At 47.4% G+C, this 14,336-nt stretch overlaps 1 protein-coding gene across 8 annotated transcripts in view; it reads right to left on the bottom strand.

The window, feature by feature from the left end:
- CUL4A (cullin 4A) overlaps positions 1-14,336 on the bottom strand; it is a 57,944-nt gene that overhangs the window by 26,953 nt on the left and 16,655 nt on the right. For 7 of the 8 annotated variants that reach the window (XM_035294657.3, XM_035294658.3, XM_078335282.1 and 4 more), the window contains 7 exons: positions 14,084-14,153; positions 12,650-12,723; positions 8,534-8,696; positions 7,947-8,036; positions 6,845-6,927; positions 4,453-4,520; positions 1,187-1,305 (listed from right to left, as the gene is read on the bottom strand). In XM_035294657.3, the coding sequence (XP_035150548.1) occupies positions 1,187-1,305; positions 4,453-4,520; positions 6,845-6,927; positions 7,947-8,036; positions 8,534-8,696; positions 12,650-12,723; positions 14,084-14,153 (667 nt within the window). Of the gene's footprint in view, positions 1-1,186; positions 1,306-4,452; positions 4,521-5,622; positions 6,928-7,946; positions 8,037-8,533; positions 8,697-12,649; positions 12,724-14,083; positions 14,154-14,336 lie in introns of all 8 variants that reach the window. The other variant, XR_013521372.1, reaches the window with a different exon arrangement.

Below are 14,336 nucleotides of genomic sequence, written 5' to 3'. Positions count from 1 at the left end.
TCCCAACCATTCCCCCAGAAGGCTACCTCCTGGGGCCTCTTCTAACCATACATCCCACCCCGTCCCTACCCCCTGGTAACTTTTCCTCTGTCCTCCACTTCTGAACTTTGACATTTCCAAAATGTTATGGAATAATATATTAATAGTATGTTAAGTACCTAGGATTGGCTTTTTATTTTTCTCAGCGTAATTCTCTGAAAATTTTATCTTTTAATTATAGGACCTAAGAATAGTCACCAACAAGCAAAAACACAGGTACCTGCTGAATGTTCACCATTTAAGCTGGAAAACTCATGCTAGGCCCCCGGCATATGCTAAAAACACGAGCTATCTGTGAAGGGTCCTGCTGTTTGCCTCAGTTCTCCCGTTTCCATGAAGGGAGTCTGGAAAATGACTTCTCTATTAGAGGGTCTTCAGGAGGTTTCTTGGGCTGGGCACCAGTGGCACTCTGGGTAGGCAATTCTTTGTGGTGAGGGCTGCCCTGTGCATTCAGCAGTACTCCTAGTGTCGCCCGGCAGAACAAGAAGCACCCTCTCTGTTGAGACAGACACAAACGTCTCCAGACATCCACAAGTGTCCCCTTGGTGGGGTGGTGCCCTGGGCCGAGAGCCCCTAGTCTTCAGTGAGGTTCTGTCAGCACCTGCTCTCCCAGGCAGGACACGGGAAAGCTCAAGGTACTGCCCAAGAACTCACTCTCTGTACAGGCTGGATCAGGCTTGTCAGGGATGCCAAAGAAATGCTTTTGAAACCTGCAAGTTTAAGTAGTAAATCCTGAATCTGGACCATTAAGAAACAGAGTCTACAATGCAACCTGATATGCCAAGTGTTAACAGTTCTCACAGAGCAAAGGGCATGAAAGATCAACATTTACAAAAATGATTCCGCTCCTAAAAATCATGACTGTAAATCAAATCAATATTTATGCTGATGAGGAGCAAAACAGCTGTTCTTTAAGTTATACTTTGTACCTGGATGTTATTAATCACTGCTGGTGGTATCTTAAAAAACAAATTCACACCGGTGATTGGGAAGCAGATGGACCTACCGTCCACCCACCATCTGTGATGAAAATGCAAATGACCCCTCCAATGGCCCAGTTCCCTTTACCAGGGCACCGGGCGTTCTCACGAGGGGCTCTGCTCCCTGCAGGGAACACCCGCGCCTGCGGCCTCAAACCCACCAGTACCTTGATGTACTCGCTCCAGTGCTGCAGCAGCGCCTGCTGCCCGCCCCTCACCCGGCTGAACAGCTGGTACATCTGTGCAAGGTCCGGCACTCTGTTCTCATCCAGTAAGTGATCAAGCCCTGAGATGTGTAGGACATGTCAGCAGAGGACAGCAAGGGCAGCATTAGCAACAACTAAACTAGAATACGGTGTGCACCACATTGAATACGCCGCTTAGAAATTGGGAGGGTATGTACACATATCACAGCTCTATATGGGCAGGGTGATCTGGGTAAATATCTGGATCCTATTAGGTGAACCTCATTTTTTCTGAGTATGTTGGAAGACGTATTATTTACTTCTTCATGTCACTAAAGCCTTCTTTTCTCACTAAAGTTAGCAGTGGTCAGAAAATTCCGTTTATGCCAACTATTTAACCCGGGAGGTTCATGTTCCCAAGTTACTTCTGATTTGGTCCATCAGCCAGAAGATGTATTTGTTAGTGGACAAGCTATCAAATCTAATTTACAGTGGACTAAACTTATTCATACCTATAGTAAACTATAAGGGAAAAACATCACCAGATATTTTGAAGTGCATTTTTAAAAGCTGTCAGTGTTTTAGATTTTTGAAGTTTACAAGGGTTTTCTAAAACAATACATCAATTAGAAAAATGCTCACAGAAGATTTTCTAAATACTTGCTTTATGGTAACTATTGAGAGACAGTCAGATTAGAGCATAAAAGCTGTGAACAGTTATACAATTCAGTCTCCGATTCTGCCTACGTGGGCACCACACATACGAGGTGTTTAAAGACGTATGCAAACACATGGTGGGGCTATTATCACAATCCTTACCTAGAGTTCCAAATGTTTATTTCTCTCAATTACATTTTGATCTACTGACAAATAAACTTTTCATACTTTATTTTACTAAAACCCTAAATAATGATGTTATAATTCAAAAAATGTAACTAAAATACTTCCAATAAAATTTAGAGTAAGCTTTTACATATATAATTTACCATTTCTTTAAATAATTTTGCTCAACAAAGTATGAACTGGAACAATTTATGTAAATTTCTACTATTGAAATCTTTTTCTTTTTTCCTTTTTTTTTGAGACAGGGTCTCTCGCTCTGTCACTCAGGCTTTTGCAGCCTCAACCCCCTGGGCCAAAGTGATCCTCCCACCTCAGCCTCCTCAGTAGCTGGCACCCTAGGCATGTACCACCTGTGGCTTTTTAAATATTTTTATAATTTTGGTAAAACCAGGGCCTCTCTTTGTTGTCCAGGCTGGTCTTAAATTTGTTCTAAAAGATATTTACGTGAAGTGTAGTTGTTTGTAACAGTAGATGCTCAATCATGTTAATTCTCTTCCCTTTTCGTATTATTCTGGTTTCACTGAAGTATCTCATTAGGCAAAATACTATTATCTGATAATATAGAACCCAAACCAGAATATATTTGGATACCATTTAGGACCTTCTCAAAATTAAACTTTAAGGTACCCAATGGCTTGAAAACAATCCTGTAGTTTCCAAACACACTTAAAATGACTTTCAGGCTGGGCACGGTGGCTCAAGCCTGTAATCCCAGCACTTTGGGAGGCCGAGGCGGGTGGATCACGAGGTCAAGAGATCGACACCATCCTGGTCAACATGGTGAAACCCCGTCTCTACTAAAAATACAAAAAAGTAGCTGGGCATGGTGGCGCGTGCCTGTAATCCCAGGTACTCAGGAGGCTGAGGCAGAAGAATTGCCTGAACCCAGGAGGCGGAGGTTTTGGTGAGCTGAGATCGCGCCATTGCACTCCAGCCTGGGTAACAAGAGCGAAACTCCGTCTCAAAAAAAAAAAAAAATGACTTTCAGGTAACACTGTTTCAAAAGGTAACACTGAAATGTCACAGTAAGTACTAAAGTGTTATAAAGGTTGGACTGCTCTTAATTTTCACAGAATGAAACACACTTTGAAGCCTAGAAATAAAAACAACAGAACAAAGATCGAGCATTGATCTGAAAGGTGCAGGCTCCTAGAAGCCATCCTCCTGCTGCAGCCAGGTCCTGGGCCAGCGCTTAGGGAGAAGTGGACGTCAAGGCCGCACAGTCAGACCATAACGTTTGCTCTTCTCTTCCAGAAAATCAGGAGAAAAGTGTACTCTATTTAAGCAGACCACCTAGTCAGTAGCTTACCTGATAGTAAGATCCACAAACTCCACAGGTGAGGAAGTCCCACAAAAATCTAACAGCCTGAACAGCTCCCTGCATCCCCTATACCTGAGTATGTGTGAAGATGACCTGGCACAGGAAGTGAGTGTGCTTGGGGAGCGGCATCAGGCTCACTGCACCCACGTTTCAGCATGTGTGGGGTGCACAAGGTCCCTGGCTTTCCTGCCACTGGGGTTTTAAGTGATTAACGCACCCGCGTTTCAGCATGTGTGTAGTGCACAGGTCCCTGGCCTTCCCACCACTGTGGTTTTAGCAGTGACTAATGCATCCACATTTCAGCATGCGTGTGGTGCACAAGGTTCCTGGCCTCCTGCTACTGAGGTTTTAAGTGATTAAGGCACCCACGTTTCAGCATGTGTGCGGTGCACAAGGTCCCTGGACTTCCTGCCAATGGGATCTTAAGTGATTAACGCACCCACGTTTCAGCATGCGTACGGTGCACAGGTCCCTGGCCTTCCTGCCACTGGGGTTTTAGCGGTGACTAATGCACCCACGTTTCAGCATGCATGTGGTGCACAAGGTCCCTGGCTTTCCCGCCACTGGGGTTTTAGCAGTGATTAATGCATCCACGTTTCAGTATGCATGCAGTGCACAAGGCCCCTGGCCTTTCGGCCACTGAGGTTTTAAGTGATTAATGCACCCACGTTTCAGTATGCATGCGGTGCACAAGGCCCCTGGCCTTCCGGCCACTGAGGTTTTAAGTGATTAAGGCACCCACGTTTCAGCATGTGTGTGGTGCACAGGTCCCCGCCTTCTTGCCACTGAGGTTTTAAGTGATTAAGGCACCCACGTTTCAGCATGTGTGTGGTGCACAGGTCCCTGCCTTCCCGCCAATGGGATCTTAAGTGATTACTGTAGCTCTACTTAGTGCCTTCCACTATTTCTCTTACTGATTTTTTTCTCCTTTCACGGCGAACGTATTCATTAGAAAAGCTCTTTAATGACTGTCTTATGAAAACAACAAATATCCTAACAGTGCTATTTGTAATGCTTTCCTTACTTTCCTAATGAATTTAGGGTAATTGTTCAGTTTAATTTGCACAAGAATTAGGAAATCTACCTTTCTGCAGAATTGCTGTTAAATGTTCTCCTAATAGCTGTTTCTCCACACAAGCAATCAGTGGTTTCCTATATAGGGCAAAAAGAATAAGCGTTAGAAACTAAGTTTAAAGAGACTGGCTCTCTGTAAAAGATGAGGGCGTCTGTCTATGACAGACGCAGTCTACAGGCAGTCGGAAACCGAAGGATAAGCACGTTTTCCTCACGCAAATGGACGACTCCTGTTGCTCATGACTCTGAAGGAAGCGCTTTCTAAAAACCACCTACTGAGTAGCACAAACAGGCCCACGGGTGGGCCCAGGGAAGCAGGGACGCAGTGGACAGGTGGGTGGCACCCCTGAGAACAACATCCAGGCTGCTGCCTGCCCTGGCTGGGTGCTGGGCCAGCTGTCACGTTCCAGTTTTGCCCCCATCGTGTGCATTTCCTGTCACTTCCTGATAGCTTCCCACATTGTAGACACACATTCCAGGGCAGAGTCTAGGGCCCTGACAAGCTTGCCAAGCAGTTCAATCTGGACTCAGTGCAGACATCCACATCCACACTCAGCGACAGGCAGTCACTGAAATGTGGCATGGCCTCAGGTCTGCAGGTCTGAGAATTTTCTGGGATCAACTATTCTCCCTCAGAGCTAAAATGCTGGTTGCTCACCTCTTTCTTCTCCCCATCTTTCTGCCCTTAGTGTGGCTTTCTCATTTATTCTTAGCACTACTGCTGTTACTTTTCTGAGCCACAGGTGGACAGGCCACACCCCTTCTGTGGTTCAGACTGGCACTGAAGAACCCCTGAGATCCGGTACAATGCAGGTGTCCACTGCAGCCACATGCCTGCTCCACTCCAGGTACCCAGGCCACCACCTCCTCCAGCTCCACGCCTCTGTCCCTGGCTCCTCTCCCTTTTCCTCCCATCATCACTGAGCATGCTCCTGCTGATCCTGGAAGCTCCTTCGTGAGGCCTGAGATGTGTGACCACCACACGCGCAGGGTGCACAAAAACCGTTCTTCAAGCCTTTCTCTTTTATTATGCACAATGCATTCTTCAGAGGTTCTTTTCAGAAGATCAGAGCATCTGCTTTATTCCAAGGATTGCTAATTTTAGCCATCTTCCCAAGCTTTCATTTCTAGTTTACAAGGAACATTTTACTGTACCATCTTATTTAAATCTTACAGTCACCTTATAGAGAAGGGCAGAGCAGACAGAGCTCAGGAAGGCTGTGTGACTTGCACACCCTGGTTGTGGGGCTTGGCCGTGGCAGCCGCTCTCTCCGCTATTTACCCCGGACTTCCCTGGGGGCTCCTCTTCTGCTCCTGGTTGGATGGAAGCACAAGGTGGCCCCTAAGCTGCCCTGGCCTGGCTCAAGATCCTGGATTTCCTACAGGCTCCTTCAACTCCACGCATCTGAGTGACTGCATCTTTTCTCCTGCATCCTCTGTTTTCGTGCTGTATGCTGTCATAATCCTGTCCCTTTCCTTCACCCTGTCTGCCCCTTTCCCTACCAAGTCCTGTTCTGCACAGGGTACCATTTCCATGTCTCTTCCTCTGTCTTCTCTGCTGAGCCCCCCCGAGTCCTGTTCTGCACAGGGTACCATTTCCATCTCTCTTCCTCTGTCTTCCCTGCTGAGTTCCCCCCGAATCCTGTTCTGCACAGGGTACCATTTCCATCTCTCTTCCTCTGTCTTCTCTGCTGAGTCCCCCCGCATCCTGTTCTGCACACGGTACCATTTCCATCTCTCTTCCACTCTGTCTTCTCTGCTGAGTCCCCCCGAGTCCTGTTCTGCACATGGTACCATTTCCATCTCTCTTCCTCTGTCTTCTCTGCTGAGTCCCCCCGAGTCCTGTTCTGCACATTCTATCATTTTCATGTCTCTCCCTGGCTGTCCCCTCTGCCTCTGTTCTTGCCTCCCATCACAAGAATGGACCCTCTGTGCCTGACATGCAAGCTCACACAATCTCTAGCTTTTTATTTCCCTAACTACTCATCAACCTCGGGTTTACAGAAAAAAAACATCAGATGAAAAGAGAAAATTGTGTGACAGCACCAAAAATAAAATTAAAGCGATATAAAATGTGTAGCAGAAGGTTTGCAATCAAAATAGTCTAACATTCAGTAAGACTCCATTAACGTAAATAGACCATCTCAAAACTCAAAGATGCCAGGTATCTCAGCAAGATTTACTCCACTTAGACAATAAGCCATGACGAAGCACTGGGTAAAAAGTGTAATTTGTAAATGCCAAATCATGCCAAATAACATAAGTAAGATACGCTAGGTGCAAAAACACTCTTAGAAAGTACTGAATGAACTGACAAAGACACCCTTTATTTCAAGAACCAGCCAGGAGAACCTTCCAGCCGTGGTGAAGACACGAACGCTCGGTGCGTGAATGGTACTTACTGTGTGCCGTGGTCCAAGAAAGTGATTACTCGGTCTCCTTCCTCCTCTAAGCGTTTACTTACATGGTTAAGGTATTCTGGAACCTTCCAAACAAAACAAGCAGATCAGTAACAAAACAACTGCTGACGTTATTCAAGAAATCAACATTTTGTTTTCCTTAATTTTTTAAAAAATCAGAATATACATTCAAGCCAAATGTTAACACAGACTAATAGGGAGGGAGAGGTAGGGTGGAAGTGTGTGGGGGACAAGGAGCAGGCTCCTGAGACTAACATCCATCTTAGAACAAGCGCCCAGGCTGCACTTCTTTGTCGTCCCTGCTCGCCATCAAGTTTTGGGGTGTGCGCAGAGCCTCCTCCCATCCCCGAGGCCAGTGTGGAGGTGAGCAGCACCTGGTAGGAGGGTGAGGTGCTGAGCCCGCACAGCTGGGTCAGCAAAAGCAAGTCAGCAAGCTGGCTGCTCACGTGGGGACACCAAACATGGCTGCAGACCTCAAAGTACACCCACGTTTCCCAAGACATCACAGGAAAGGTCTGAGGCTCTGCCCTGGGTAGCTGCAGCCAGGTCCAGCGTCCGACATTAAACTTCCTCCCCAAAGCCAGGATAAAGGAACCCATGGCCAAGGTCCACTCTGGGCAGTAGCATGCACCATTTGGGTGGCAGCCCACAGGGCAGGCTCCTTTCTGACTCTGCTCTGCTATGTGGGAAAGTGGGCATGTTTCTGGGTTCCTATCACTATTACACGTTTTTTCACATGGCTTTTTTGGGAATTTTTTTTTCAGTGCTTCACACACATAAAAAATTTCATAATTTGTATTTATATTTCATTTTTAAAATGTTCTCATGTTGCTTAAATTTGAGTTATTTTACTTACTTCAGAAACAATCTTACTGGCTTTTTACTTGTCGGAGGAGTGCAATAGTTACTAAGTTAATGGAAACTAAATTCTTAGTATACTCAGAATGAAGCTCATTACTGGGTATTCTGGCAAGACTGCAGCTTTCAGATTTCAATGAAACGCCTGCGTGTGTGTGTAAAGGCGAACATTAGGGAAGTACTCCCGGGTGCTCGTCCACAGAAGCGAAACATCCCATCACCTCACCTCTCTTTCCTGCATCAACCTTTGGCCTTCTGCAGCATACAAGCAATTCGTTTCTTCCAAAAATTTCAGTTCAAATGAGTCTTTATACACCTAAGAAATGAGCAGAGTTACTAACCAATTTCAGTAAGGGAAACTATCTTTTCGAGTGCTAACACATCCTGGTTTCTGAGGGGCAGGCTGCCATGACCTGAACTTGGAGCTGTGGTCACCCAGCCAGCCCGGCTGCACTGTCCTTCCTCTGTCCTTCTCCTCCGGTGCCTTGGGGTCACGCTGCACTAAACAACTTCGCCCTTTGTGTTCTGTGTGCTGCTAATACTTTCCCCCAGCGTGTCACCTGGTTTTGTCTCTGATTTTGGTGTATTTTCCAGGAAAAACATGCATTTTATGTAGTCATATTGATCCATCTTCTCTTCTGTGGCACCTGGTGTGGTGTTAGCTTGAGAGTCATTCCCCTCCCACAAATTTTAAAAACTCCTATTTCCAACATGTTTTTGTGATTTCATTGTTAAACATCTTTGGTACAACCATTTATTCTGGAGCGAGGAGCTGGGCAGGTACCCGGGTATCTTCCAGTGCAGCGTGCTCACCTGCAGGTCGGACAGCATGCCCAGCAGGCTCCGCAGCAGGCTCCGGTCCACGGCCTCACCGCTCCTCTCACGCTCGATCAGCAGCAGGATTCCATCAATGGTTCTACTCTGAACCATTTTATCACTGATAATATGGGTTCTGAATAGTTCTAATCCCATATCCCTGTACAGACAGTAAGAAACAAGACGACTTAGTTTTGCTTTTTAGAAGTTATGGGTGAAACTCCAGCTATGCTATTCAACATTATCAAAAAAATGTGAAGTTGCTAATTCTCTACATCTAGATGCCAAGCATTCCTTTTTAAAAACGTCTGTTTTTTTGGCCAGACTAGTGTGCCATGTATTTCCTTCCTTAAACAGGACTGCTCCATGTTCCTGGGGGCAGTCAGGCACTAAGACACTGCTAGGTCATGCATGCCACTGACAATAAAATTAGTATGACACGATCTGCCATGGAAGCCCAGGGTTCTCATCACCTTCCTGGTGAGTGGCTGGAGACACTCAGGCACTCGAGTACCACGACCCTGCCTGCCCCACCTGCCCCGCCCTGGCTCCATCTGCAGCAGCCCTCAGCGTGCACCCTCTTCCCCGTGTCCTTATGAAGTACGTCCCAGCAGCTTCCCTTCCAGCCCTGGGAGCTCTCCTACCAAATGTTAGCTGCTTTCCCCTGAGAAGAGAAGCACGTGGATTTCAGAGTTCATCGCAGTCCTCAGCTCATGGCCTTAGCAATGTTAGGAAGATGGTTCAACTGCCACTGAGTGTCCACTAAACCATCTTATGGGCTCTGTGCTTTGCTTTAACACTACTCTGCCCCCAGTGACCACGTGCTCCATTAAGGTGGGGCCAAAAATGCAGGTGTTGGGCTCCAGTCAGAAGTCCTCAACTGGCACCTCAAGGCAGGAAGGGTGCTGGCGGTGGTGGTAGTAATAGCGGTGATGGTGACGGTGCTGTTGGCAGTAGTAATGGTGGTGATGGTGACAGAAGAGTGGTGATGGTGGTGGTAGTAATAGCGGTGAGATGGTGGGTGGTGGCAACAGTAGTGGTGAGAGGTAGTGGTGGCAGTGGTAATAGTGGCGGTGGTGATGCTGACAGTAGTAACGGTGGTGGCGCTGACAGCAGTAATAGCAGTGGTGGTGGCAGCAATAATGGTGGGTGGGTGGTGGTGGCAATAGTAGTGGTGAGAGGTAGTGGTGGCAGTGGTAATAGTGGTGATGGTGGCAGCAGTAATAGTGGTGGGCAGGTAGTGGTGGCAGTAATAATGATGGTGGCCATAGTAATAGCGGTGGGTGGGTAGTGGTGGCGATAGTAATAGTGGTGATGGTGGTGGTGGCAGGAGCAATAGTAATAGTGGTGACGGTGGCAGTAGTAATGGTGGTGGGCAGTTAGTGGTGGCACTAGTAAGAGTGGTGATGGTGGCAGTAGTAAAATTATTGTATTACTGAGACACAGTCTTGCTCTCTTGCCCAGGTTGGAGTGCTGTGGCATGATCTTGGCTCACCGCAACCTCTGTCTCCCAGGTTCAAACGATTTTCCTGCCTCAGCCTCCTGAGTAGCTGAAATTACAGGTGCACACCACCACGCCCAGCTATTTTTTCTATTTTTAGTAGAGATGGGGTTTCACCATGTTGATCAGGCTGGACTCAAACTCCTGACCTCGTGATCTGCCCGCCTTGGTCTCCCAAAGTGCTGGGATTACAGGTATGAGCCACCGTGCCTGGCTGTAAAATTACTATTACGGTGGTGGAGGTAGCAGCAGCAGTGGTGGTGGGTGCCACACAGGTGTGTAGAGGGCCCCAGGAGCCACCTCTTCCTTGACTGCCCACCACAATACCGCAGGCCTCTCCTGTCCGTGGCGTGCTGCATGCACACCAGTTCTTCCGTGCACTTTACCACACCGGAGCAGGAAGGTGTAGTGGCCAGACTTGCAGGCTCCAGGTAGCTGCCTGTGTTTGAATCTTGGCCCTACTACTTGCTAGCTGTGTGATTCTGGGCAAGGAGCTTAACATTTCTGTGCCTTTCCTTCCTTAACTGTAAAATGGGGATCAGATGTATTAGTTCCTGCCTGTGAAGCCTTTGAGGGCAGTGCCAGGCAGGTAGCCAGTACTCAGGGAGACTTAGGTCTCCACTCGTGTGACCCTCTACCCTGTTACTGGCATCTTCTCTTCAAAACATCGGCCTCAGCTGAAAACCCTTCAGGGCCCTCATCAACTTCATCCCCACCGACTCCCACACAGGCTGCTTCTGGTCATGCTGCCATCCTAGCCGTCCATGGAAGGAGATACCCGGCTTCGAACTTCCTGCTTCCTTCCTTCTCCTTCTTTCTTATCTGCCTGACCACCCTTGCTCAGTCTTCAAAGCATAGGCCAAGGTTCACCCTCAGCCCTCCTCCCCATCCCAGAGATGGACAAAGTGTGTCCACACCATGTACTGCCCACGCACACCTCAACCAGGATTCTTGTTATACTGATGCTCGTGTTCAGGTTGTTAGCCTCTTGTGGTAGACTGGAGGTGCTATCATTTATTCTATAAATGCTATAAACAATGTTTATAGTTTTATGACAGTTACGGTATAAACTATACTAATTAAAAGTTTAGTATTGGGCATGGTGGTTCACACCTGTAATCCCAGCACTTTGGGAGGCTGAGGTGGGAGGACTGCTTGAGGCCAGGGGTTTAAGACCAGTCTGGGCAACACAGCAAGATACTGGTTCTACAAAAAATTTTTTAAAAGTTAGGTGAATGTGATGGTCCAGGCCTATAGTCCTAGCTACAGGGGAGGCCAAGGCAGGCAGATTGCTTGAGCCTAGGAGTTTGAGGCTGCAGTGAGTTGATCGCACCACCGCCCTGCAGCCTGGGTTAACAGAGTGAGACTCGTCTCTAAAATCAATAATAGTAACTTTTCAAAAGTGTTTACTATGGGCCGGACAACCCAGGCAGGGCAAGCTATTTTAACCTCTGGGCCCTAGTTTGTATAAAATGGGGATGATAATGGCCACGCCACACAGCTGCTCTAGGGATCAAGTACATTAGTAGGAACCATTCCCTCGCACAGAGTAAATGCTAAATGATCTGCTTTGATCACCCTCATCCTCCCCAGTGTTTCCCAGACATAGGCTGTCCTTTCAGTGCAGTGCCTGCCTTCTCGTAGACCACATGGATGTCTGGTAAGAGAGCTGTGGGAATTCCACAGGGAAGTCAGAAGGGCAATAGCACTAAGGGAAGCTTCAGCAAGGAGAGGGTATAAAATTGCACAGATACTGTATAAAATAAGGACAAAAGACGCTTGCTGGGTTTGGTAACTTGCAGGTCACTGACATCTCAGACGAGCAATCTCTGCACGGCAAAAGCAGAAATCACACTGCTTCGGGTCAGCGTGCTCAGTGGGTGGGGGTAGAAAAAGCAACATTTTAGGTCATGAGAAGCCGCAACATCACTTTTATGTTCCAAGGTGAGAAGAATGAAACTCTACATTAACAGAGAACAAGACAAATCAGAGGGTGAGACTGGACACAGCTTTTGTCCAAAGTCGGCTTGCAGGAGGCAGCAGGCCTCAGCACCATGGAGTGGTCACAGAGGACACAGAGGCATCAGCAGAGAACATGCAGGGGTCGGTGGCTGTGAATGCTGCTGAGGAGGGGCCCCAGAACCCCTAGTGCACACAGTCCCTAAAAGATGATGGACGATGAGAGCCATTTATGTGCTCCGGAGGCCGGGAGGCTCAGCAAGCCATTCCGAAGGGGCCGCAGAGCCTCAGGGCCGGGACCCCATGGACAGCAGGCAGTCTTCCTCAGAGTTTCAACTGTAATGCTGGAAAGAGCTGCGCCTGGCTCAAACTCCAGCTGTCAGTGAGAAACCAAGGCCCTCCTTCTCCACCCTCATGACCAAAGTCAGCCACCTGTCCCAGCTTCCCATTCCACTCCTCACTGCTGGCTAGACACCTGGTATTTCAAGGCTAAGACCCATCTGGACTCCTACATCCACTGTAACAATTTTGGCTGAAGAAAAGAAGGCACAAGTAATCACACATGCTTTACCACCTTAGCACACCGAAGGCACAAACGGGATGGAAAGTGTCAGCCGCAGGGGCGATGCAGCCCTGCAGACAGGGACACTCACCAGATGGAAGGCAGTGTGGAGTTCTGAAGCACGTAGGTGCGGTCCAGGAACAGGAAGATGCTTCTGATCATGATCTGACCAGCAGAAAGGAGAACCATTTACTTAGGAACTCTACTAGCAGGATCTTCCACATCAGGCCTTTTGGACTCCATGCTAGCTGTCTCAAAGTCAACAACTGCCTCCTGATGGGAAGATGCTGCCCCCACCCTCAGGTTCGATTTGTTTTCTAAAGTTAACTCTGTCCCCTTGGTATATCGCAAATCTGATTGTAGAAATTTTAACACACTTCGCCTAAAAGGGTATCTTTTTGTTTGTTTGTTTTGAGATGAAGTCTCACTCTGTCGCCCAGGCTGAAGTGCAGTGGCACGATCTCGGCTCACTGCAACCTCCATCTCCCAGGTACAAGCGATTCTTCTGCCTCAGTCTCCCAAGCAGCTGGGACTACAGGTGCTCACCACTATGTCCAGCTAATTTTTGTATTTTTAGTAGAGATGGGGTTTCACTATATTGGCCAGGCTGGCCTTGAATCCCTACCCTTGTGATCCGCCCGCCTTAGCTTCCCAAAGTGCTGGGATTTACAGGGATGAGCCACTGTGCCCGGGCCTTTTTTTTTTTTTTTAAAAGATATCTTATGTTCAGCCAAGGCCTAAAGGATATCTTTTAAATTTAGTCATGTTTTTACCGATGTGGTACATCTTATTATATTAGGGAGATGCACTAAACTTTAAAAAAACGAGTTCCTGTTACATGATGAAGCTCTTGGACACGTCTCTGTCTCAGTGTTGCGAGCAGTGAGGGATGATGCGCTGCTCCCTGTCCTGTGCTCCTACCATCAAGCCCACTACCTGGCTGGGGAGATGCTGAAACGTCGGACCAAAACCTTCCCAACAGACACTCAGCGAGCTCTAGCAGCTAAGTGTCTGGCCCAGAAGTGAAATACACCCTTCGTCTCCTACCTACCTCATTTAGAAAACAAAAGATTTCAACCTACTTGGGAAAGCAATTAATACTGTCTTTTTCTCTCATTTAAGTAATTAATAGCCAGGTCACACTAAAAATTTATACATGAAGTCAGAGCCAACACATCTACAAAGTCTAGGAGGTTGGCTGTGCAGCTACAGTAAAGACCTGGGATTCACGCTTGATTTTCAGGAGTATGCTGTGCTTTAAGACATTTACAGACCCACTCGGGCATCTAAGAATCCTGTTACCACTGCAGGCTCTGACTGTGGACCTGAAGGCCAGGAGAGTAAGCAGGGCCCTCCCACAGGAGCTGAGGAGTTCACCTTCCTTGCTTTTCTCATTGTGCTGTTCAACTACAGCATTGAACAGACACTGCTAGACAGAACTTCTATGTCTCAGCTCTCAATCATCTGAGAGGGAAGATCGATGAAGCCACGTTTTGATTAAGGAGGAAAAGATTAACAAGCTTACCATTTGTCTGCAGTGGTCCTGCCAGCATGTGTTAATCTTCTTTAAAAATACAACACTGTCTAGTGAGTCTGTACAGACCTGCTAAGGAAAACTTGCAAAACGCTGGCCAATGTATTACAATTTTAACCCCTTGATTTCAGCTACCCTCTCCACTCAATACTACACATCATTTAGTAATCGAAATACTGAAAGACTGTGCTATTAGTCTTGAATGTTCATGTCCCCCCCAAAATTCACAGGCTGAAACTCCCAC

The sequence above is a fragment of the Callithrix jacchus genome, chromosome 1 (genome assembly GCF_049354715.1).
Source record: "Callithrix jacchus isolate 240 chromosome 1, calJac240_pri, whole genome shotgun sequence".
Lineage (NCBI taxonomy): Eukaryota > Metazoa > Chordata > Mammalia > Primates > Cebidae > Callithrix > Callithrix jacchus.
The sequence above is the reverse complement of the archived record's forward strand: the minus strand, read 5'-3'. Positions and strand labels throughout refer to the sequence as shown.